Below are 24,815 nucleotides of genomic sequence, written 5' to 3' on the forward strand. Positions count from 1 at the left end.
GTTGGACTAAGCATTTCCCTAGATCTGTTTAGAATACTTTGTAATGAATGATGTAAATAGTGTTTTATTATAAGACTGTGTAATACAACCATGTAATTTACCAATATTATTTTGTAGTCTAAAAATAAAATGATTCAAATCTTTAGAAAATAGCATGATTTAGCATGAGTCCCTGAATTAATTTAAAATGATTCTCTTTTTTTAATAGCCTTTTGGTCCAACTTTCAAGTTTTTATGCAAAAAAAAAAAAAAGTGAACTATTTTAGCATTTTAACTTGTGATAGTCTGTCTTACTACATGTGAAATAAATCTCAGCGCTCTCAAAAAGAGAATGATGTGGATAATTCTGAATCTGGGGGAGAAAAGCATTTCTATTTGGCTTTTGAATGAATGATGCATTTTTTTCTTGTGGATTGGTCTTTCTATTTAGATACTGCTTAGACTAAAATAATTGGTTTTCAATCTATTAGTTTATACCAGTTTACACTGGGGCCAGTGGGATGTCAGAAACCACCCAGCGCAAGATTAAAAAATTTGCAGTGGATAATATACAAAGTGAATAATATCTGTGTGTTTAGTGGAGAATTGGCTACAGATAAGAGACTTCTGATTTTGTTCCTGTCCTAGCTGTACTTTCTGTTTTTTTTAAAACACTGTGATTCTGCTTGTTGCAAAGAGCTGCTGAGTTACATCTGCTTCTGCCTAATTAACTCTGTTGGTTGGTGTCAGATGAGAGCTAATTTTGAGATTAAATTGAGGAGTGGGGTGTGTGTCTATGGCCGGGGGAAGGGAGAGGGAGCCTGTAAGGTTGCTTAGTTGTTTTGTTTGAGATCAAAATGTGGCTATTCACAGTTGTCACTTTTAAATTTATTTTTTGCCTTTGAAGTAAAAATGATCACTACTGTCCTAATATGTTGCCCGGGAAAACACACACTTACTATGGTAGAAACTGGTACACCCACCTTTTAAGTGAGGTTATTGACTATATCTTGATAGTCCAATCAGCACTTAGGTGCCAGGAAACCTTTGGGATGAATAGTGACTACTACCCAGGAAAGGTAGTGCTGACCTTAAAACAACTTTTGACTCTTTTCTTACACCTGCCTCCTGGATAGTTGAGTAATAGTGGGATTTTTTTTTTTTTTCATGATGGAAGCCTTTTTTAGGACTCTGTCACAAACCTGATTTTTAAAAATTGGCGGAAAGGTCTGGCATTAGGGAAGAGAGAAGTTTATTTCTTTAGACACTTTCCTTGGGACTTACATTTCTTGTCCTGCAATCTGAGTTCATAAACACCCTTCAGTGGTCTAAGTTACTGTATCACCCAATCAGTGATATACTAATAAACTGCTTGAAGCTGTTTGTATTGAGTTGTTGTGGAGATCCGTAGATGGTTGCTGCGTTGAAGGGATGTCCTTATGCCCGAATTAACGTTTACTTTTCTTCTTTTAGCAGATTTGCCGGAAGACCTGGACAATCTTCAGTTTTATCATGGACTGTTAAAACGTTTGGAGTTTCAATTCTGGTATTTTCCCTTTTTTATTTTATTTTTAAGAAATAAAGTATCTTACTGAAATGTGTTGGTAATGAATATGAACTGTGATTCTGATTGTGGGTGAGGATTGTGGTAAAAGCTTGTCATGAAGGTGTGTTTTGGGAATTTATCAGCTATGAAATGCGCTTTGTCTTAATATATGTTCATTGGCTTGTGTAACCAGCATGCCTGAAAGCAACTTTGCTGTACTGGGTACTCTTCTGTGACCTCTTCCCTTGCTTCCTGCAGTTGTATTTTGTGCAGTTAAATTAAATTAGTTGTGATTCATCCTGAATAAATGATGAAAGATGAAATAATTACTTGGACACAGTGAAATGTCTTCTAATGAAATTTTGCCCCAAACCATTTTACTTTGGAAAGATCAATTTCCTGTTCTAAACTTACTAACACAAGAATGATTCCTGTGTTCTAGCCTGAAAGTGGCTGTACTGTGAAAGCCAGTGAGTTCATTCCTAAACACACCGTGTTCCAAGTCTAACATTTTTGTCAATGATTTATATAATGACACAAAAGGGAGTGCTTATTAGATTTGCAGATGACATAGATGACAAAGTCAAAATTCAAAACAATCTTTTAACAGGTTGGAAGATAGACACAAACCAACAAGGTGAAATTGAACTGTAATAAATCTAAAATCCAAGCATTTAGAGTTACCCAAGGAAGGGGATAGAAAGACTCAGCTTGACAGCATTTTTGAAATAAAATCTGGAGTTTTTGTTGGCTGCATGCTCAGCAGGAGCCACTTGTGTGGCAGAGCTGTTAAGAAAGTTCACGTAACCTTGGGTTGCATTTGTAACTGGATAATGCCTCAAATGCCAGATTTTAAGATGGGCATTATTCAGATTGGTGAGCAACCAAGGGAAGGTGGTACTCAGCAACCATGCGATAGGTGGAAGGGTTACGAAGGTCAGATATGAATGGTCTAAGGTAGAGCTGGAGGTAGAGTGGGATCTGGTTGTTAAGTGGTTTTTGAAAAAAGCTTGTTGGTTCAAATATTTGAAGGCTGTCATATTGACAATAGTAAGAGTTTCTTGGGACTATTTCAGGGGAACTAGGACTAGAGTGGGTAGAAGTAATGGGGAAGCAGATTTTGGCCCCTGTAACCAAGAAATATGTTATGGTTAGAGCTGTTCAGCAGTGGTGTGAGCAGCCTCAGAAAGTGTCAAGTTCGCGACCACTGGAAGTATAAGTAGAGACACGATGGCCCATCTCATGGGGGATATTGAATAAGGGATCTTTTACTGGGTTTCTAGAGGTAGGGTTGGATGACCTCTAAAGTCCCCTTCAGCCTCAAATTTCTCAACCTGAGGGGGGAAAATGGAGTGAATGTACAGTTGACTGATCCCAAAGAGGACGGTCCTTTTTCAGCTGCCTCTTTCAAGCTGTTTGAACAAATATGGTCCAGTGGCCCAATTCTCTTTCAGCAACACGACAGTATTTTTTTTTTTTTTTAACTCTAGCTTCTTTGAGAGCAAATTTTATTTTATTCAGTATATCTTTTGAGGAAAGATATAATTTTTGTCCTCTAGGTACAGTCTATCTAAATAAATAATCAGAGGTACCTTTAATTTTGTAATTTATTAGACATTTTCCAAATTGTGGGCATTGCATTTGATGGAAATGATGACAGCAATTATATGTTGAGTAATTTAATCCTTTCAACAGTCCTGTGAGGGATATACTATTATTGCCTACAAGTAAAGTGTCTGAAGCTTATTAAGTCACTTAACCAAGACATTGGCACAGCTGGGATTTGAACCCACTTTGGTCTGACTGCAGAGGCAGTACTAGCTAGAGCAGGCTAGTTCAGGAAAGAAGACTGCTGGACTTAGATTTAGAATAATGGCGTTTGAGCCTTGAGTCTACTACTATTACTTTGGGTGAGTTATATCTTTCCCCAAGCCTCAGCTTACCTACAGTTATCCTGAAGATTAAATGACAAAGGCTATGAACACACTTTATAAACATTAAACCATAAATGAGTTAAGATGTGGATATTATTAGTGGAGAGCAAGATTAAGGAGCCCTGGTGGCGCAGTGATTAAGAGCTCAGCTGCTAACTAAAAGATTGGTAGTTGAAATCCACCAGCTGCAACTTGGAAACCCTATGGGGCAGTTCTACTCTGTCCTATAGGATTGCTATGAGTTGAAAGTGACTTGATGGCACATAACAGCAACAACAACAAGATTAGAGCTCAGGGCTGGCACCACTGCCAGGTCAGGGCGCTTTCTGCAGGTGCTCTTTGCAGATGTACTCAAGGCCACATTGGAGCTCTGGGATGATTTTTGTGTACACCAGGAGGCTTTCAACAATACCTCTGTCCATCTGGAATCAGATTTTTATGAGTCTGTCTTGTATGGAGCTGTTTCATGAGCTAACTGGGTATTAAGATACTAGAACGCTACATTATTTAAAGGTGAAGGGTTATGTTACTGTATGAGTTTCAGTTTTCTAACCTGTGGGTTAGAGGGTGTCAAGGTTGGGAGGATATGGTTCCATAGAGGTGGCTGGATGGGAAATTTTTTTATGTGTGAGGCTTGGGAAATGCAGTACTTAGCTGAAATAGAAGAATGGGGCTTATTACTCTTTTCTTTTTGAAGTTTAAGATTTCTTGAAGAAAGTTTAATATATTTCCACCAGAATTTTTATGCCATAAAATTATTCTTTGATGTTTACTTTACATATTTGTGATAGTCATATCTTGAACCACTTTCATGTAAGTTTATTTTAATAATGGTGATTCATTAAATATATAACTTAAATGTGGTTTTTCAGTGTTCATGAATCACTTCATATAACAACAAGTGAGAAATCCTAAAATAAAATAAATCCTTCTCAGACTGTGTCCCAGTTTCTGGTTGGAAAATAAGAGTTACTAAGGCCGTGTTACGCAATACCTTCTTGTTGCCTCCGTGGTCATTTCAGGGGGAATTTTTTCTTGCTAGAGTTGCATCTGAAAAAGTAATACTAAAGAATCTTTTAATTTATTTTAAAAAATTCCATTATTAAGAGCCATTCTCCCCTCCCTTTTTTATCCTTCAAGGTCTTGACTTCCTAGTTAAAGATGTTCTTCGCCCGAATGCAGTCGTTCCTGTTGGTAAAATAAGACGACTATCAACATTGCCTGTTTGTCCCCTTTTTAATCTCTTAAGGATGGATGTTTATAAGATGTTGTTTGATGTGGTCTGGAATGCTCTGTCCATTTATTGAATCATAAATGACTTTTAAATGTGCAAGTTCTGTTAAATACAAGGAGAATCTCTATGGGTAACTTTTGTATTGAAGAAGTCATTTGTCAACCATGGTAAAACTTGCAAACCCACTTTATACAGAGTGGATTCTTGAAGCTATACAGAAAATAAAAAAGCAAAAGCAGAGGCCCTCTGAAGAGCGAATCTGCCATGCAGTCAGCACTTCCCATGGGTTGGATAAGAAGACAGTCTCTGAACAGCTGGAGCTCAGTGTTCAGGATGGCTCCGTTCTCAAAGTCACCAACAAAGGCCTTGCCTCCTATAAGGACCCAGACAATCCTGGGCGCTTTTCATCAGTTAAACCAGGCACTTTTCCTAAGTCAACCAAGGGGTCTAGAGGATCATGCAGTGATCTCCGCAATGTGGATTGGAATAAGCTTTTAAAGAGAGCGATTGAAGGACTTGAGGAACCAAATGGCTCCTCCCTGAAGAACATAGAGAAGTATCTCAGAAGTCAAAGTGATCTCACAAGCACCACCAACAACCCAGCCTTTCAGCAGCGGTTGCGACTAGGGGCCAAACGTGCTGTGAACAATGGGAGGTTGCTGAAAGACGGACCGCAGTACAGGGTCAATTATGGTAGCTTAGATGGCAAAGGGGCACCCAAGTATCCCAGTGCTTTCCCATCCTCACTCCCACCCGTCAGCCTTCTACCCCATGAGAAAGACCAGGTAAGTGAAGAGGGAATGTTAAAACATTTTAAATATTGGCCATGTGACTTTTACAGTTTCAGTTAAATTCATTTTTGAGTAAAGTTTGATAAAATCAGAAGTTTTGCATTTGGGGCAAGCTTTTATATTCTAAAATATGTATATCGTTTTACCGTAGAAATTGTTCTACCTTGCTTTACAACTTATTGGTTGTCTAAGAGTTTCATGTGACGATTGTGTTAATGTGATGAGTAAGCTGTAATTGCTAATTGCTAAGTGCTTGAAGGAACCAGGATGGGTAACTTTAATCCTCCTTCCTCAAGCCAGGATCTTATGTATTTCAAAAATCTTAAGACAAGCCATTGTATATCCTTTTCTTCGTTATTTCAGAGAAAAGGCATCTATAGACTTATTTTAATGCCGATAACCTGTGCATTCCTAGAATTGTTTTAATACGTGACCTAAATCCCCTCCTGTGTTTTAAAGTCATTTATTATTGTCCAGTCCTTAGTGGGTATAATTTGTTGCTGTCGAGTCAATTTCAACTGATAGTTGACCCTATAGGACAGAGTAGAACTGTCCCGTGGGGTTTCCAAGGAGTGGCTGGTGGATTTGAACTGCCAACCTTTTGATTAGCAGCCGAATGCTTAACCACGGCGCCACCGGGGCTCTTCAGTGGGTGTAGCTGAATGTTTATTCTGTCTCATACGGTATCTTATATGCTTTGATTTCTGTGGGCCTTATGTTAAATTTATGGTCAAATTCTCCTTAAGTTATTGTTACAATTTTAAGTCTTTGGTTGAGTAGGGATTTTCCTTTGTTTTATTTCAAATCTATTGTAGTTATCTCCCAAAACTAAAACCGGACTAGAGCAACAGCAGATTGTTTATAATTCAGGCCCTCCAGCTTATGGGCCTCTTGTCTGCCCTTTAGGTGATATTTGATAGTCATTAATTTTGCATCTCATAAACCATTAACCAAAGTTGATAGAAAAGATGGTTGTATTCATTAACTGCATTTTTAGAAATGATTGAAACAGGTGTTGGGTTTGTTTTTCTCTTTATGGTTACCATGAACCCTGGAGACAGATCCTGTTTCCCTCAATGCTTTATCTGATAGGGAGCCCAGCTCTAGAAACTGGGCAGGACCAGATGGTTTTCTTTTCCATGGACTAATCTAAAGCCTAGCACTTATTTCTTAATCATATTTTTGCTTTGTTAGTCTTCCTCAACATTTATTTTGTCCTTTCATGGTAGTCGTATTTGTGTAACCAACCCCCAATTCCTTGTAAGAGAATGTGAGCATAAAGAAAGAAGTAAGTAAATCTCTGAAATTTTTTCATAATTACTCATTAAAAAAAAAATACATAAAGTCACTCAAATCCTAATTCCTGTGCCTGACACAGCCACATGAAGTACCTTTGTTTCCCGTTAAATATTTTTATAAAAGATTATACCAGAAGGAAACTCCTTAAAGGACTGTAGAGCCATTTCTTAATGGATTGGAATGTCTTTGTTTTTAAAATATATACATTGTTCTAAGGTATTTTAAGATTTTATAATTACCAGGCACATGGACTAATTCAGGTAGCTTTAGGCAATTTAATGTTATGTTTTGATAATTTTATGATCCAGGGATTTTTTTTTTAACTCATGATCAAGGTGTCATAAATTTTCCGCAGCTCCTTTCCTATCCTTTCCTTTAACCTTGCCCATCATTGCTTAACATATTTTTTTCATGCAGCATCTGTACAGAAGTATTTTTAGTCTAAAGGAAAATTCGTGTCTGAAAGTGTCTAGGATTGAGAACGGTAATTTATTGCTTAGCACGCAATTGTTCTTGCCCTTGTAGTGATGCTGATCTTCAGATTATCCAATTAGCATTATCATGTAACAAGGAAAGCTGAGAAAGATATCCTAGAATTTTTCCTTTTTCTTGATGAGATATGAAGATTAGTTGTATTGAGTAATCATAATAATAATCTAAGCTTAAAAAAGAACAAATAAAAATAAGTATCTGATCAAGTCGGTTTAATTTGGCAGCATGTTTTTTATGGTATATTTTATAATAGAATTTTTCCTTGAAAAATGTAATAAAAACTACATCCTAATATATTGCCGTTTGAGATAAAAAGTGGTAAATGGTTTGAAACCATGTAAATTTGCTAAGTAAATGTAATAGAAATTCTTAAACTGAGATCCATGAATGAGATTGGAGAGGTAGCCCGCAAATGCGCTCATATGGAATGTAAAGTTATGTGTGTATCCACATGTTTTTCTAGGATCAGGGCTTATAGCCTTTATTAGATTTTCAAAGGGACCCAAAATATCAAATAGTCTCTGTAAACATTTTTGTATGTGGAAAATATTTTGAGTTTCTTATACTAAAACCATAATATGGTAATTGTTGGCCTTCGATTATTACTTGCATCAACTGCTAAACTTGGATTGTGTACAGATTGGTTGTACTATGTGCTCATGGTCCCCAACTCAGAATGAAATGCTACCTGGTTCTGTACCATACCCATGATCAATTGGAGATTGGAACGTTGTGATCCATAGGGTTTTCACTGGTTGATTGTCGGAAGTAGATTGTCATGTCTTTCTTCTTAGTCTGCCTTTATCTAGAAGCTCCACTGAAACCTGTTCAGCATCATAGCAACACACAAGCCTCCACTGATAGATGAGTAGTGGCTGCATGTGCGGCGCCCCGGCCAGGAATCAAACCCACATCTTCCCCATGGGAGACAAGAATTCCACCATTGAATCATCAGTGCCTCCATGGTTGTACTGTAGTTGCGTTTATATAAGACTTTTCCTAGATTATCATCATTCTTGGTGTGCTAGAAATCATAGAGTTTGGATTGTGGGAAGAAATTTATGATATAGTTGGAAATGTCTACTCAGAGATGGAGTGATCTCAATTACAGTTTAGTAAACTAATGTTTTTCATAGAAGCTATTCTTCTGGTTACCTTTGCAAAGCAGTTACACTTGTAAATAGTAAAACAGTAACTAACGTTTTTTCTAAATTGTGCCTTAAGTGAAAGTTTATAGCTCAAGTTAGTTTCTCATACAAAAATTTATATACACATTGTTATATAACTCTAGTTCTCTCTCTGTAATGTGACAGCACACTCCTTTCTACCCCAATTTCCCATGTCCATTCAAGCAGTTCCTGTCCCTGTCTGCCTTCTCATCTCGCCTCTGGACAGGAACTGCCCATTTAGTCTCGTGTATCTACTTGAACTAAGAAGCACACTCTTCATGAGTATCATTTTATGTCTTGCAGTCCAGTCTAGTTTTTGAAGAGTTGGCTTCGGGAATGGTTTTAGTTCTGGGCGAACAGAGAGTCCGGGGTCGTGTCTTCTGGGGTTCCTCCAGTCTCAGTCAGACCACTAAGTCTGGTCTTTTTACTAGAATTTGAGTTCTGCACCCAGCTTTTCTTCTGCTCCATCAGGGACTCTCCGTTGTGTTCCCTGTCAGGGCAGTCATTGTTGGTAGCTAGACACCATCTAGTTCTGGTCTGAGGCAGATGGAATATCTGGTTTATGTGGCCCTTTCTGTCTCTTGGGCTAATAGTTTCCCTGTGTCTTTGGTGTTCTTCATTCTCCTTTGCTCCAGGTAGGTTGGGACCAATTGATGCATCTTAGATGAGCGCTTGCTAGCTTTTAAGACACCACTCACCAAAGTGGGACGCGGAACATTTTCTTAATAAACTTTGTTATGCCGTTTGACCTAGTTGTCCCCTGAAACCATGGTCCCCAGACCCCCACCCCTGTTACTCTGTCCCTCGAAGTGTTTGGTTGTATTCAGGAAACTTCTTAGCTTTTGGTTTAGTCCAGGTGTGCTGACTTCCCCTGTATTGTGTGTTGTCCTTCCCTTCACCTAAGATAATTCTTGTCTGCTATCTAGTAGTGAATACCCTCCTCCCTTCATCCCTCTACACCCTCATAACCATCAAAGAATGTTTTCTTCTGTGTTTAAACCTTTTCTGAAAATAGTTCTTAAAATAGTGGTCTCATACAGTATTTGTCCTTTTGTGACTAATTTTACTCAGCATAATGCCTTCCAGATTCATCCATGTTATGTTTCACGGATTCATCATTGTTCTTCATTGTTGCATAGTATTCCATTGTGTGAATATACCATAATTTGTTTATCTATTCGACCACCGATGGGCACCTAGGTCGTTTCCATCTTTTTCTTTTGTGAAGAGTGCTGCAGTTAATATGGGTGTGCATATATCTGTTCATGTGAGGGCTCTTATTTCTCTAGGATACATTCCAAGGAGTGGGATTGCTGAATCATATGGTACTTCTTTTTCTAGCTTTTTAAAGAAGCGTCAAATCAATTTCCAAAGTGGTTGTGCCGTTTTACATTCCTACCATTCCCACCAGCAGTGTATTAGCATTCCAGTCTCTCCACAGCTTTTCCAACGTTTATTACTTTGTGTTTTTTGGATTAATACCAGCCCTGCTGGGTTCCATCTCGTTGTAGTTTTGATTTGTATTCCTCTAATGGCTAATGATCATGAGCACATCCTCATGTATCTCTTAGCCACCTGAATGTCTTCTTTGGTGAAGTGCCTGTTCCTATCCTTTGCTCGTTTTTTAATTCGATTATTTGTCTTTTTGTTGTTGAGGCTTTGCAGTATCTTGTAGATTTTAGAGATTATACCCTGATCACATGCATCATAGCCAAAAATTTTCCCCAGTCTGTAGGCTGTCTTTTTACTGTTTTGGTAAAGCCTTTTGATGAGCATAAGTGTTTGATTTTTAGGAGCTCCCAGTTATCTAGTTTCTCTTCTGGTGTTTGTACATTGTTAGTAATGTTTTGTATTCTGAATAACTAACATTTCTTAAGTGTTAAATGCTGGCCCTATTCCAAGTGCTTTATATTTATTATCTTCTTCTTGGCTCCTCACAGTTTACAGATGAAAAACTGAGGCTCATAATTAATTTCTCCAAGGTCACTTACAGAGCTGGGGGGTGGGAAGTCAAGATTCTAACCCAGACAGTCTGATTCCAGAGCTCTTTACCACTGGACTGTATACCGGTCAGCAGTGGTGGCTTTTTATTAACAGTAAAAGTATCTCTTCTAGTTCCTCAAATGGTTAGAAGCAGCTTTTTCCCAAAAATAGATTTCTAGCATTTTAAATTTGGTAGTTGCAATGAGCTTATTACAGTTTTTAAAGCAGATGCTATTTATAATATTAGCAATATGGGAAAGCAGTAGGGAAAGTAGTAAATCTGTGTCTAATTAGATTTAATATCATCATCATTCCTATGCACGACTGCTAGGAGGAACACAATGCGAGTTAAAATGGAAGGGCTCCTGCCTTTCTGAGATGTAATTGCACATCTTGTGATAGTCTAGAATTCAAATTGGGTATTACCACATGGGCTCTTTAGCATAACTTCTTTGTATTTATTTAAGAAAGCTCTCTTTGGTGAGGTGATGTGGAAATGAATTAAGCCATTGAAGATAAAACTTTATCTTTGTCTTGGTGAAGAAACTCCTTAAGGATAGTATTAGTGTTTCTCATTAAAAGTGGTAAAGCTCAATTAGGTCAGATTATGAGGACTTTGGAAAGTCAAATATTCTGAGAGACTTCAATTATCACCGCACAGTTTGTAGCATTAAGATTCCATTTGGGCTTTTCATTTTTATAAAATCAGTTCAGTTTTTAACAGATTCCTTGGTATTTTACTTTATTGAGAATATCTTCCTAAAATTTATTAAGTGTCAAATCTTAGTATGTTTTCAGTGCAGTATATAATATGGCAACTCTCATTCTAGGCAGCTGTAGTTGGAAGATGGAATACTTACAATACCAAGTAGGGCTTTTGATGCTTTTCTCTTGAAGAAATGAAATAACTGTTAGAAGCTTATGAAAGCCTTCAAACATAATTACAAAAGCAATGATACTGTCAAAAAGAAAAACGTAAGGATGATTTTAAAAAAGAGCACAGATGATAAAAAGTGGGTCTGAAGAGACAAAATTATGATTAAAAAATTACCGTCTGGGGTTGTTCAGTTGTTTACCATATTTTTTGCAAATAACATGCCCATGTAAATAATGTTTCCACACATATAACATGCAGCATAGTGTGCTTACAAAAATAGGGTGTGGGGGTGTGTGTGAGAGAGAGAGAGAGAGAGAGAGCAAGGGGATTGCGCAGTTGGCAAAAAAATGTATAATGTGCACGTTATTTGCATAAAATGTGGTATTCTATTTGCTGCTCCCCTCCTTTTAGGGGGATATTTTGTTAGAGTGTTGGTAATGTTAACAGTCTGAAATATCACCATAAATAGAAGATAAATGTACATCCTACATTAATTACTTGTGTTCTGTAAATGCCATAAATTAGAGAACTTTATATTTAGCTTTTCCTTTCTTCAGTTTTCTCCACTCTGTCCTCTCCTCCTCTTCAGTCCCACTGTCACTGCCCCAGAGCAGACCCTCCTCATCTCTCGCTGGGACTTTTTCCAATTGCCTGTACTTTGTGAAGGACCATTCACTAGTCCATATTGTTCTTTGATGTGGCAGACTTCCAGAAGTCTCTCAGCCATGGGGGAATTGTTCATAGTCTCAGACTACTCTGGATCTTTTTGGCAGAAATGTGTGTATTTTTTATCTGCTAATTATAGAGAGTCTGAACACCCTCCTCTCTGTTGACCTTCTTAGTTTTCCTTTGAATTGGTGTCCTTTGTATTGCAGATGTCACATTTCTCAAAGAGTACTTGGCTATGTCTATTCAACTGAATGTTGAATAAAGCCCTAAATAACCTTGCTTTTTACAGCTTTGCAAAACAGACTCTTCAAAATAACCTGAATTTTAGAATTGGTATAGATAAAGGTCAATTTCAGAATGACTGAACTCAGACACTGAGAAACCTGTTATAATGTGAAAGACTAGATGGATCAATGCTTGCTGTTCCAGGGTCAGGGAAGGATAAAAATTGTAGTTCATGTTGTTCCTATAATTAAGCTTCAGAAGTTCTTCAGAATAGCAGAGTATCTGAAGACTACTTTTGTGAGCAGATAGTACCAGTTGTTGAGGCATTGTTGAGAGACCACTTCGATTGTCTCAAACTAGTTAGTTGGATCAAGGGAAAGATAAAATGAAGAGTGAAAGAGTCTTGTTTTATTGCGCTCTGAGCTTTTATCAAGGTGGAACTTGTCTAGACTTCTAATGAAATAGGCCTCAGGTAAACTAGAAACATTATGTCAGAGAATTTTTGAGTGTTAAACATCCTTTTTAACTGTTTGGATCTTAGATGTACTCGGTACTATAAGCTGCCTTTCCTACAACACATGATCCTGTCCTGAATGAGATAGAGATTAGGCTATTTTTTGATTTCCTAATGATAGTTTTTTCCAAGTGATAAAGCTGCTAAGGGTGTGGTTTCTTGACTAGTTTTGGATATTTTCAGCAGCTTTCATGAATTTACTGTTGTATTCCATATACCCATTTGGCTTATTGTGACAACGTTTGTTATACTTTCAGCGCTAAGAAAATCTGTAATTTATAGCTTTGAAGTTATTCAGCAATTAGGTGCCGTTTGCTGATTTATTCTGATTGTCTTAAATGGCAAAGATTTTATTCATCCTTCCCCTTAAAATTTTATTTAATAAGTGGTAAATCTTTGTTTCTTGGAATGAAGGTCTGTGTTCTTCTTACGTGTTTTGTCTTAGTTATTCCTAGTGTATGAGGAAACGTGATTGGATTTTATCACTGCAGTAGCAAATTTCAGAGATTCAAATAGTGAGATTCATGATTTCTGCACTGTTTATAACCTTCATTTTCTTGGCCTGTACCGTAAACTGCAGATTTGATGAAACTGCTCTTTTCTAGTCACAACAACATTTAAAATGTGAATCCTCCCAGGTACTTTGATCTCTTCAATCTATTAATGTGTCCAAGTACATAAACATCAATTAGCTCACCAACTTAAAGTTAGCAAATGAGTCAGCCATGTGACTTGTTTGTGACATTTCAAGTTAGCAGGGCCACGAGGGAAATATGTTTTTATTTGAGTGTGGGTGCTCTTATCTGAGTGTCTTAGGGTGGTGACGGAGAATTTATACATAGAGTTGGAGTCTTGGCAATGCCCATTGTGAAATGCTAAGTGCTTCTGTTTGAGACGGGACTACTTTTCCAAAGAAGTGTCCAGTAGTTGCAAGCCACATTTTTATTGCTCTTCCTTTAAAAAGTCAACCGTTCATTGAATGAAAAGCAGAATTTTAATGAAGAGTATAAACTTTTTTCTTTTTTTTAGTGAAAGGTAATATTTGAAAAATCTGCAAAATGTGTGATATAGACGAAGTTCTAGAGTGAATGATAATAGATTTAAATGGTAAGGCTGGTCTCCACAAAGATACAAAATTAATACCAATCAGTGGTCTAAGCAGAATCCAGGAAGGATTTGTGTTAATTTGACAAGTGAGTTTAGAATTCTTTAGCTGCCATTTTGTAGAAACCAACTTTGTTCATACATCCTTTCTCTAATTTGCTTCACTTTTGATCTTTAATAAATCAGCTGCAATTTTGTTTCATTAACAAACTTAACTGGTTAACAGATGTTTGCTTTGGCTTGATCGTATCCTTTCTATTAGAAACAGCATAGGCATACATAGAAACCATGCTGGGCCTTTTCCTGTCTGCCCCTAGACAGGCGTTTCAGAAGAGGAACTTCATTTTATTTACAAGTTCAATTTTGTTCCTCTGCACCATTATACTAGGTATAAAACATTTTAGTTCTTGTTCCCCCATCAGGGAGATTGTTGTTAATCTTTCATTTCATAGTCCGTCCGTCATAGCATTGCAGCATCTCAGGGAAAGAAGTTATTGCAGAAGAGATAATTGAGATATCATGACTCTTCGACAGTTCAAGGGAGGGAATGGGACTAACCTGGTGAATGTAGATAGTTTCTTCCATCGTCTTTGATGTCAGTAAGCTGCCATATGGAAAGCAGTGAGGCCTACAGGAAGGAGGTGAGCCTTGGCCTGGGCTGTCTGCGAGACCCAGAATGATGTGGGCTAGCAGCCAGAGGCAGCGATTTGTTTCTGCTGTAGTTGCTGATGCTGCCAGCCCTGCTTTTTGTGCGTGGTTTCCTGCCATGCTGGTGACCCTCTCAGATCATAAATGGGAATGATGAAGTTAAGAAGCACAGGGTAAAGATTATACGGAGTAAGAGAAACAATAGGGCAGAAAAGAATGCGGAAACTAAAATTCAGTATTAAGGATATCAAAAGGTGATTCCTATTTGATACTTGACCAGCCTTTTTCCACCAATGGTATTTGACTATCATGTAGAAGCTTCTACTTCAAAACCCAACTCTAGCTATTGAGCCTTGAGGTGTGACTAAAGCAGCAAAAAATAGAATCAGCTGGTGAAGACTGTGGGCTGTTTGAAGAACATCAGCTGTTTCAGTTCAACTGCTGGCAATTTGTGAGGAAACCCTCGGGAAGGTAGGCAGCGGAGGGCACAATGAAGGCATTTCCCTCCTAACTTGGTAATTTGCAAAATTGTATTATTTCAGAAAAGTTGAGAGGACAATGAACCTTGTATTTCTTTCACTTAGATTCATCGGTTATTAACATATTACCACATTTGTTCTTTTTGTCTTTCCCTGTGTATGTATATATGTGTGTTTGCATATATATGTGTTTATATGTGTCTGTAAACGTAGCTGGAGCCCTGGTGGTGCGTGGTTAAGAGCTCAGGCTGCTAACCAAAAGGTCAGCAGTTTGAATCCACTAGTTGCTCCTTGGAAACCCTATGGGGGCAGTTTCTACTCTGTCCTATAGGCTTGCTATGTACATACATGCACATACATATGTACACATTTATTTTTTTGCCAAACTAATTGAAAATAAATGGCAGGCATTATGACAAGAACATTCTTCTAAATAACCGCAGTACCATATCTCATTCAAGAAATTCAGCGGTGAAATAAGAGTGTTCAGACAGTCATCTTCCTCCAGATGTTCCCAGAATGTCATTTATAACTTTTGATTTGTGGCCCAGGACCCAGTCAAGGATCATGCATTGCATTTGGTTGTCATGTCTGCTTGAAAAGAGAACAGTGTTCTTTTTTCTGCTTCTCATGATATTGACATTTTGGAAGAGTCTAGGCCAGTTGTTTTGTAGAACTGGTATTTGATTGTGTCCTCATAATTAGATTCAGGCTAAACACTTTTGACAAGAATACTGCATGGTGATGTTGTGTAATTCCTCTTGTGTCATATCAGGAGATACATAATTTCAGGTTGTCTCATTACTGGTGGTGCTTATTTGATCAGTTGGTTAAGGTGGCATCTGCCACGTTTTCACTTTTGTAATCAATAAGTAATACTTTGAGACCACATGAATAACCTTTCATCCAGTCCCTGTTAGTTTCCTATATCTACTGTAACAAATTACCACAAAAAGTTTAGTGGCTTAAAACACAAAGTTATTATCTTACAGTTCTGTAGATCAGAAATCCAACATGGGTCTCACTGGGTTAAAATCAAGGTGTTGGTGCAGGACTGTGTTCCTTTCTGGAAGGTCTAGGGGAGAATTTGTTTCCAAGCCTTTTCCAGCTTTTAGAGGCTGCCCACATTCCTTGGCTTACTTCTCCCTTCCTCCATCTTCAAAGCCGTCTCTCTGACTGTTCTCCCATAGTCATATCTCCCTCTAACCACAGCTGGGAAAGGTTCACAGCTTTTTCTTCTTGTACTTTAAGTGAAAGTTTACAATTCAAGTCAGTTTCTCATACAAAAACTTATGCACACATTGTTATATGACCCTAGTTGCTCTCCCTATATTGTGACATAACACTCCTCTCTATCCTGTATTTTCCGTGTCTATTCAACCAGTTCCTGTCCCACTCTGCCTTCTTGTCTTGCTTCCTGGACAGGAGCTGCCCACATAGTCTTACGTGTCTACTTGAGCTAGGAAGCATGCTCCTCACCAGTATCATTTTATGTCCAGTCTGATCTTTGAAGAGTTGGCTTCGGGAATGGTTTTAGTTTTGGGCTAACAGAGAGTCTGGGGGCCATGACCCCTGGGGTCCCTCCAGCCTCAGTCAGACCATTAAGTCTGGTCTTTCTACTAGAATTTGAGATCCGCACCCCAATTTTCTCCTGCTCCATCAGGGATTCTTGTTGTGTTCCCTGTCAGGGCAGTTATTAGTGGTAACCAGGTACCATCTAGTTCTTCTGGTCTCAGGCTGATGGAGTCTCTGGTTTATGTGGCCCTTTCTGCCTCTTGGGCTAATATTTTCCTTGTGTTATTGGTGTTCTTCGTTCTCCTTTGTTCCTGGTGAGTTGAGACCAATTGATGCATATTAGATGATCGCTTACTAGCTTTTAAAATCCTAGACACCACTCACCAAAGTGGGGTGCAGAACATTTTCTTAATAAACTTTGTTATGCCACTTGACCTTGATGTCCCCTGAAACCATGGTCCCCAGACTCCCATCCCTACTACTCTGTCCCTTGAAGTGTTTGGTTGTATTCAGGAAACTTCTTAGCTTTTGGTTTAGTCCAGTTATGCTGACTTCCCCTGTATTGTGTGTTGTCCTTCCCTTCACCTAAGATAATTCTTGTCTACTATCTAGTTAATGAGTACATCCTCCTTTCCTTCCCACCCTTGTAACCATCAAAGAATGTTTTCTTCTGTGTTTAAACCTTTTCTTGAGTTCTTATAATAGTGGTCTCATACTTGTCCTTTTGCAACTAATTTCACTGAGCATAATGCCTTCCAGATTCACCCATGTTATGAGATATTTCATGGATTCATGGTTGTTCTTTATTGTTGTGTAATATTCCATTGTAGGAATATACCATAATTTGTTTATCCATTCATCCATTGATAGACACCTTGATTGTTTGCATCTTTTTGCTATTGTAAACAGTGCTGCAGTGAACATGGGTGTGTGTGTATCTATTCACGTGAGGGCTCTTATTTCTCTAGGATATATTCCAAGGAGTGGGATTGCTGGATCTTACGGTAGTTCTATTTCTAGCTTTTTAAGGAAGCACCAAATCGATTTCCAAAGTGGTTGTACCATTTTACGTTCACACCAGCAGTGTATCAAGTCTCTCCACAACCTCTCCAACATTTATTTTGCGTTTTTTGGGTTAATGCTAGCCTCGCTGGGGTGAGATGGTATCCCATTGTAGTTTTGATTTGCATTTCTCTAATGGCTAATGATCATGAGCATTTCCTTATGTATCCGTTAGCTGCCTGAATGTCTTCTTAGGTGAAGTGTCTGTTCATATCTTCTGCCCATTTTTTAATTGAGTTATTTATCTTTTTGTGGTTGAGTTTTTACAGTATCTTGTAGATTTTAGAGATGAGATGCTGCTCGAATTTGTCATAGGAAAAATGTTTTCCCAGTCCGTAGGTTGTCTTTTTACTCTTTTGGTGAAGTCTTTCGATGAGCATAAGTGTTTGATTTTTAGGAACTCCCGGTTGTCTAGTTTCTGTTCTGGTGTTTGTACGTTGTTAATAATGTTTTGTGTCCTGTATATGCTGTGTATTAGGGCTCCTAGAATTGTCCCTATTTTTTCTTCTATGATCTTTATCGTTTTAGATTTTGTATTTAGGTCTTTGATCCATTTTGAGTTAGTTTTTGGGCATGGTGTGAGGTATGGGCCTTGTTTCATTTTTTTTGCAGACGGATATCCAGTTATGCCAACACCATTTGTTAAAGAGGTTGTCTGTTCCCCAATTAATGGATTTTGGGCCTTTGTCAAATATCAGCTGCTCATAAGTGGATGAATTTTCTTTTCCACTGGACTGTGTATCTGTTGTACCAGTACCAGGCTGTTTTACTACTGTGGCGGTATAATAGGTTCTCAAATCAGGTAGTATGAGACCTCCCACTTTGTTCTTCTTTTTCAGTAATGCTTGACTATTGGGGCCTCTTCCCTTTCCATATAAAGTTGGTGATTTTTTTCTCCATCTCTTTAGAAAATGCCATTGGAATTTAGATGGGGATTGTGTTATATCTGTAGATTGCTATGGGTAAAACAGACATTTTCACAACTTGAGTCTTTCTATCCATGAGCAAGGTACGTTTTCCCACTTATGTAGTTCTGTTGCAGTAGTGTCTTGTAGTTTTCTTTGTATAGGTCTTTTACGTCTTTGGTTAGAGTTATTCCTAAGTATTTTACCTTCTTGGGGGCTATTGTAAATGGTGTTGATTTGGTGATTTCCTCTTCGATGTTCTCTTTGTTGGTATAGAGGAATCCAACTGATTTTTGTATGTTTATCTTGTATCCTGATAATTTACTGAAATCTTCTATTAGTTCCAGTAGTTTTCTTGTGGATTCTTTTGGGTTTTCTGTGTATAAGTTCATAGCATCTGCAAAAGGAGATACTTTTACCTCTTCCTTACCAATTTCCATGCCCTTTATTTCTTTTTCTTACCTAATTGCTCTGGGTAGGACCTTCTAGCACAATGCTGAATAAGAGTGGTGATAAAGGACATTCTTGCCTGGCTCCCTGTTCTCAAGGGGAATGCTTTCAGGCTCTCTCCATTTAGGATGATGTTGGCTGGTGGTTTTGTATAAATGCCCTTTATTATGTTGAGGAATTTCCCTTCTATTCCTATTTTGCCAAGAGTTTTTATCAGGAATGGGTGTTGGACTTTGTCAAATGCCTTTTCTGCATCAATGGATAAGAACATGTGGTTCTCATCTTTTGTTTTATTCATGTGATGAATTACATTGCTTGTTTTTCTAATGTCAAACCATCCCTGCATACCTGGTATGCATCCCATTTGGTCATGATAAATTATTTTTTTGATACATTGTTGAGTTCTATTGGCTAGAATTTTGTTGAGGATTTTTGTGTCTAAGTTCATGAGAAATATTTGTCTGTAAGTTTCTTTTTTTGTGGTGTCTTTACCTGGTTTTGGTATCAGGGTTATGCTGGCTTCAAAGAATGAGTTTGGGATTATTCCATCCTTTTCCATGCTCTGAAATACCTTTAGTAGTAGTGGTGGTAACTCCTCTCTGAAAGCTTGTAGAATTCTCCAGTGAAGCCTCCAGGGCTAGGGCTTTTTGGGGGGGAGTTTTTAAATTACCTTTTCGGTCTCTTCTAGGTTTATTTAGTTGTTCTGTCTCTGTGTTAGTTTAGGTAGGTAGTGTGTTTCTAGAAATTTGTCCATTATTTCTGGGTTTTCAAATTTTTTGGAGTACAGTTTTTCATAGTATTCTTTTATGATTCTTTTAATTTCAGTTGGATCTTTTGTGTTATCATCCATTTCATTTCTTATTTGGGTTATTTGCTTCCTCTCCTGTTTTTCTCCTATTTCATTTAATTCTGTTCTCATTTTTATTGTTTGCTTTCTTCTGGTACCTGAGGGCTTCTTTTGCTGCTTTCTTTCTATTTGTTCAAGTTGTAGGGATAATTCTTTGATTTTGGCCTTTCTTCATTTTGGATGTGTGCATTTATTTCTATAAATTTACCTCAGAGCACTGCTTTTGCTGTATTCCCAAAGGTTCTGGTAGAATGTGTTTTCTTTCTCATTTGACTCTATGAATTTTTTTATTACGTCCTTAATTTTTCCCATAACCCAGTAGTTTTTGAGTAAGTTCAGTTTTCATGTGTTTGATTTTCTTCCCTTGTTTTTTCTGTTATTGATTTCTACTTTTATGGCTTTATGGTCAGAAAAGATGCTTTGTAATTTTTCGATGCCTTGGGTTCTGTTAAGGCTTGGTTTATGGACAAATACATGGTCTATTCTGGAAAATGTTCCATGTGTCTTGGAAAATAAAGTATACTTGGTTGCTGTTGGGTGGAGTGTTCTGTACATGTCTGTGAGGTCAAGTTGGTTGATTGTGGCATTTAGAGCTTATGTGTCTTTAGTGAGCTTTCTGGATGTTCTGCCCTTCACCAAAAGTGGTCTGTTGACTACTATTATTGTGGAGCTATTTCTCTTTTCAGTGCTGTTAGAGTTTGTTTTATGTATTTTGGAGCCCTGTCGTTGGGCGCCTAAGTATTTATTATGGTTTTATCTTCCTGGTATACCAAAAAAAACCCAAAGCCACTGCCATTGAGTCGATTCCAACTCATAGCGACCGTATAGGACAGAGGAGAACTGCCCGATAGAGTTTCCAAGGAGCGCCTAGTAGATTTGAACTGCCGACCTCTTGGTTAGCAGCCATAGCACTTAACCACTACGCCACCAGGGTTTCCAGATATTGATCCTTTAATCATTATATAGTGTCCTTCCTTATCCTTTGTGGTGGATTTAACTTTGAAGTCTATTTTGTCAGAAATTAATGTTGCCGCTCTTGCTCTTTTTTGATTGTTGTTTTCTTGATATGTATTTTTTCCATCTTTTGAATTTTAGTTTGTGTCTTTAAGATGTGTCTCTTATAGGCAGCATGTAGATGGATCGTGTTTTTTATGCATTCTTTCCACTCTCTGTCCCTTTATTGGTGGATTTAGTCCTTTTGCATTCAGCGTAATTATTGATATATACGAGTTTAGTGCTGTCATTTTGATGTCTTTTTTTGTTTGTTTTGTTGATAGTTTCTTTGTTCCACTTAATTTTCTGTGCCGAGTCATTTTTCTTTATGTATTTTCTTTTCATCTTTTTCATTGTTGCTTTTGTATTTGCCAAGTCTTTATGTTTTTCTTGTTTTTTATTTTGATGTGAAGGATTGTTAGTTTTCTTTGTGGTTACGTTAATATTTGCCCCTATTTTTCTAAGTTTAAACCAATCTTTAGTTTCTTTATATTGCCTTGACTTCCTCTCCATATGAAAGATCTACGAGTACATTTCTTAATCCCTGTTTTTGTTTTAATGTTTTTATCTTTTACATAACGACATATCTTTTTCCCTGTTTTGAATGTTTTGGCTTTGGTTTATTTTTGTGATTTCCCTATCTGGGTTGATGTCTGGTTGCTCTGTCCTGTATTCTAGCCTTGGGTTGTTATCTGATGTTGTTGATTTTTTAGTAGGGGGACACCCTTTAGTATTTCTTGTAATTTTTTTTAGTTTTTGCAAATTCCCTAAACTTCTGTTTATCTGGAAATGCTGTAATTTCACCATCATATTTGAGAAACAGTTTTGCTGGATATATGATTTTTGGCTGGCAATTTTTTTCCCTTCAGTGCTTTACATAAGTCACTCCATTGCTGTCTTGCTTGCAGGGTTTCTGCTGACTAGTCCAAGCTTATTCTTATTGACTCTCCTTTGTAGGTGATTTTTCGTTTATCCCTAGCCACTCTTAAAATTCTCTCATTATTTTTGGTTTTGGCAAGTTTGATTATAATATGTCTTGGTGACTTTCTTTTGGGAGCAACCTTTTGTGGGGTTCATTGAGCATCTTGGGTAGATACCGTCTCATCTTTCACTATATCAGGGAAATTTTCTGCCAACAAATCTTCAACAGTTTTCTCTGTATTTTCTGGTATCCCTCCATTCTGGTACTCCAGCCACTCATAGGTTATTCCTCTGATAGAGTCCCATGTAATTATTGGGGTTTCTTCATTTTTAAAAAAATCCTTTTATCTGCTTTTTCCTCAAATATGTTGGTGTCAAGTGCTTTATCTTCAGTCTCGCTAATTCTGACTTCCATTGCCTCAGTTGTGCTCCTATATGTTTCTATTGAGTTGTCTAATTCTGAAATTTTATTGTTAATCTTCTGAATTTCTGTTTGCTGTCCCTCTATGGGTTCTTGTAGCCTCTTCAATTTGTCATTATGCTCTTCTCTAATCTTCTTAAGTTCCTCTAATGCTTTGTCTGTGTGTTCCTTGGCTAGTTCTGCATTTTGCCTGATCCCTTGAAGAGCTCTGTGTATTAATCTTTTGTATTCTACCTCTGGTAATTCCAGGAAGTTCTCTTCATCTAGAAGATTTTTTGATTCTTTGTTTTGGGAGCTTGCTGAAGCCATCATGGTCTGCTTCTTTATGTGATTTGATATTGACTGTTGTCTCCGAGTCAGCAATAAGTTATTGTATTTATTTTATGTTTGCTTACTGTGTCCTGGTGGCATAGTGGTTAAGTGCTATGGCTGCTAACCAAGAGGTCGGCAGTTCGGATCTGCCAGGCGCTCCTTGGAAACTCTAATGGGCAGTTCTACTCCGTCCTATAGGGTCGCTATGGGTCGGAATCGACTCGAAGGCAGTGGGTTTGGTTTTGATTTACCGTGTCCTGGCTTCTTGTTTTGATATGCCCAAATAGGCTGCTTGTGCGAGCCAGTTTATTGGTACCTTTGAAGCTCTATGTCCTGTCACCAGGTGATTAGAGCAGTTATTAGGTATATGAGCCTAGGAGTCTATTTGTTGTATGGATTCAACTGAGATGTTTAGGTAGTCGGTTACCAAGTATGTGGTGCAGGCTGTCACCTACAGTCTTAGATGAGCAGGGGTGATTCGTGTAGGCACAGGTATCTGGCTGCAGTAGGAGGTCACGCATTGAGCAAGGCAGGGGGACTGATAGCCGCCCCTGAGTGTGAAGAAAGCAGGTCCCTGTTGCCTAGAGTGTGTAGGTGGGTGAGTTTTACAGCCAGAATATGGCACCGAATGCTGTTGGTTGTAAAGACTAGGAGGCACCACTTATCCTTGTACCCCTGTCGTGGGTGGCTAGGTGGAGCCACCAGTCCTCAGGCCCCTGATGTTGGTAGGTGAGGACCCTGCCTAATAGGCAGAGCGGTGTCACACGTCATGAACTTGCCTCTCTACCATATAGCTGAAACAGTTGAAATTAGACTTCAGGTATATACCCTGTTGTACTGTGCTAATGAGGGCCTACACTGTTGAAATGGGCCCACACAGGTCTACGCAGGGGTGAAAAGTTTTCAAAGTATGTGGACCCTTTATGCCTGTGCCTAGGTAAAAGAGCTATTTTCTGCTCTGAGTTCCTGGCTTAGGGGAGCTGGCAGATTGTTTTTTCCCATTTGTTAATTCCTTCCTTCTCTAAGGCGGGGATAATGGCTCAGGGTGTGTGACAGGTCCTACTTCCTGCCCAGGGAAAGTGGCTGTCACTGAAGCTGGCTCAGGACCAGTGCAGAGGGGGAGAGGGAGGGGTCAGGTAAATGGGTGCGAGTTTCTTTGCAAAGGGGTGTTTTTTGGTCCGCACGGTAGATTAGATGCGTGTTCTTTTGCTCAGAGTGCAGCTTTTTGCTGATTCTTTAGGCGTGAGTGGACTCTCCGTGGCTGTCTCTCCTGATGTGTAGAATGTGTCCCAAACGCTACTGCTTGTCTCACCACGCTTGAGCCAGTGGATCTGGCCTGTGGGGTGCTGGTTCCCGCTGGGCCAGGTCTGGCAATGCCTCGCTGCTTTTAAACTATCTCTACCTCCCCCTTCCACTCAGTCTGATTCCTCAACTTTGCCTTTAATGTTCAGGGCTCCCAAATTGCTATATATTATTGATTCACTTGTTTTTTTTGGGTCTTCGTTGTAAGAGGGACCCCAGGAAGCGTCTGACTACTTCTCCATCTTGGCCTCGCCTCCAGGTTCTCAGCTTTTAAAGGATTCCTGAAATTAGATTGAGATTATATACACATTAAATGCTTAGGATATGACCTGTTACATAATAAGCACGAAGTGTTTAATATTAATATCTTCTTGCATGTTTTCTATAGCTCCAAGATAATCCAAGATAATTTCGCCACCTCTCTCTCCTCAGTCACATCTGTAAGGTAACATATTCACAGATTCTGGGGATTAAGAAGTGGACATTGGTTTCAGCATACTTGCCTACATCAATTTTTGCATTGGGAGTTCAAACCTTTGAAGATTTTGGGGCTATGGTGTGTAACATGGTCTAAGTCTAGAAAGGAGTGAATCACAATTCATGGGAGTAATTAATGTTAGCTGTTTTAAGGCTGGGAGTGAATAGCCCTGAGTTCTAGGTCTGATTGCATATCCTGAATTATTTCCAGGAGGTGGAATGGGCTGCCTCCTGCTTTCACTTAGTGTCCCTTTACTCACAAGTGAAGAACTGAAGAATGAATTTGGCAGTGATAGCTTTAGATTTTTTTAAAAAACAATAGGAATTTGGATATTCAAAATGTTTTTTGAAAAGTGCATTTAAAGTTGTAGAGAAGGGTCTTTCATTTAAGTGCCCACAGAGGGCACAAAAATATGTAAAGCAATTTATTAAGGTAGGCTTTTTGGTGACATTTTAAAGACCAAGTAACATCTGAAGAATTTTATGTCTGTTGTTTAAATTAGAATCCTCAATTAGAGAACTCTAAACAAGCTGAAAAAGAAACTGACTTTTTTAAAAAAGAAAAACAGACTTGCAGGTTTATGTATATTCTTCAGTTCTTAGTAAAAACTCAGAAAAATAGCATCAAATCAAGATTCACAAAGGCAGCTAACCTCTAGAATCCTTC

General features: G+C 38.3%; 1 protein-coding gene across 10 annotated transcripts in view; it reads left to right on the top strand.

Annotated features, from left to right (window-relative positions):
• Positions 1-24,815, top strand: part of KAT6B (lysine acetyltransferase 6B) — a 229,511-nt gene that overhangs the window by 8,680 nt on the left and 196,016 nt on the right. For 6 of the 10 annotated variants that reach the window (XM_064269754.1, XM_064269752.1, XM_064269758.1 and 3 more), the window contains exons 2-3: positions 1,453-1,525; positions 4,600-5,478. In XM_064269754.1, coding sequence (XP_064125824.1) covers positions 4,858-5,478 — 621 coding nt within the window. In that variant the 5' untranslated portion in view covers positions 1,453-1,525; positions 4,600-4,857. Of the gene's footprint in view, positions 1-1,452; positions 1,526-4,599; positions 5,479-24,815 lie in introns of those variants that run through there. The other 4 variants (XM_064269757.1, XM_064269753.1, XM_064269755.1 and 1 more) reach the window with 2 other exon arrangements.

This window comes from Loxodonta africana, chromosome 16 (assembly GCF_030014295.1).
Source record: "Loxodonta africana isolate mLoxAfr1 chromosome 16, mLoxAfr1.hap2, whole genome shotgun sequence".
Taxonomy (NCBI): domain Eukaryota; kingdom Metazoa; phylum Chordata; class Mammalia; order Proboscidea; family Elephantidae; genus Loxodonta; species Loxodonta africana.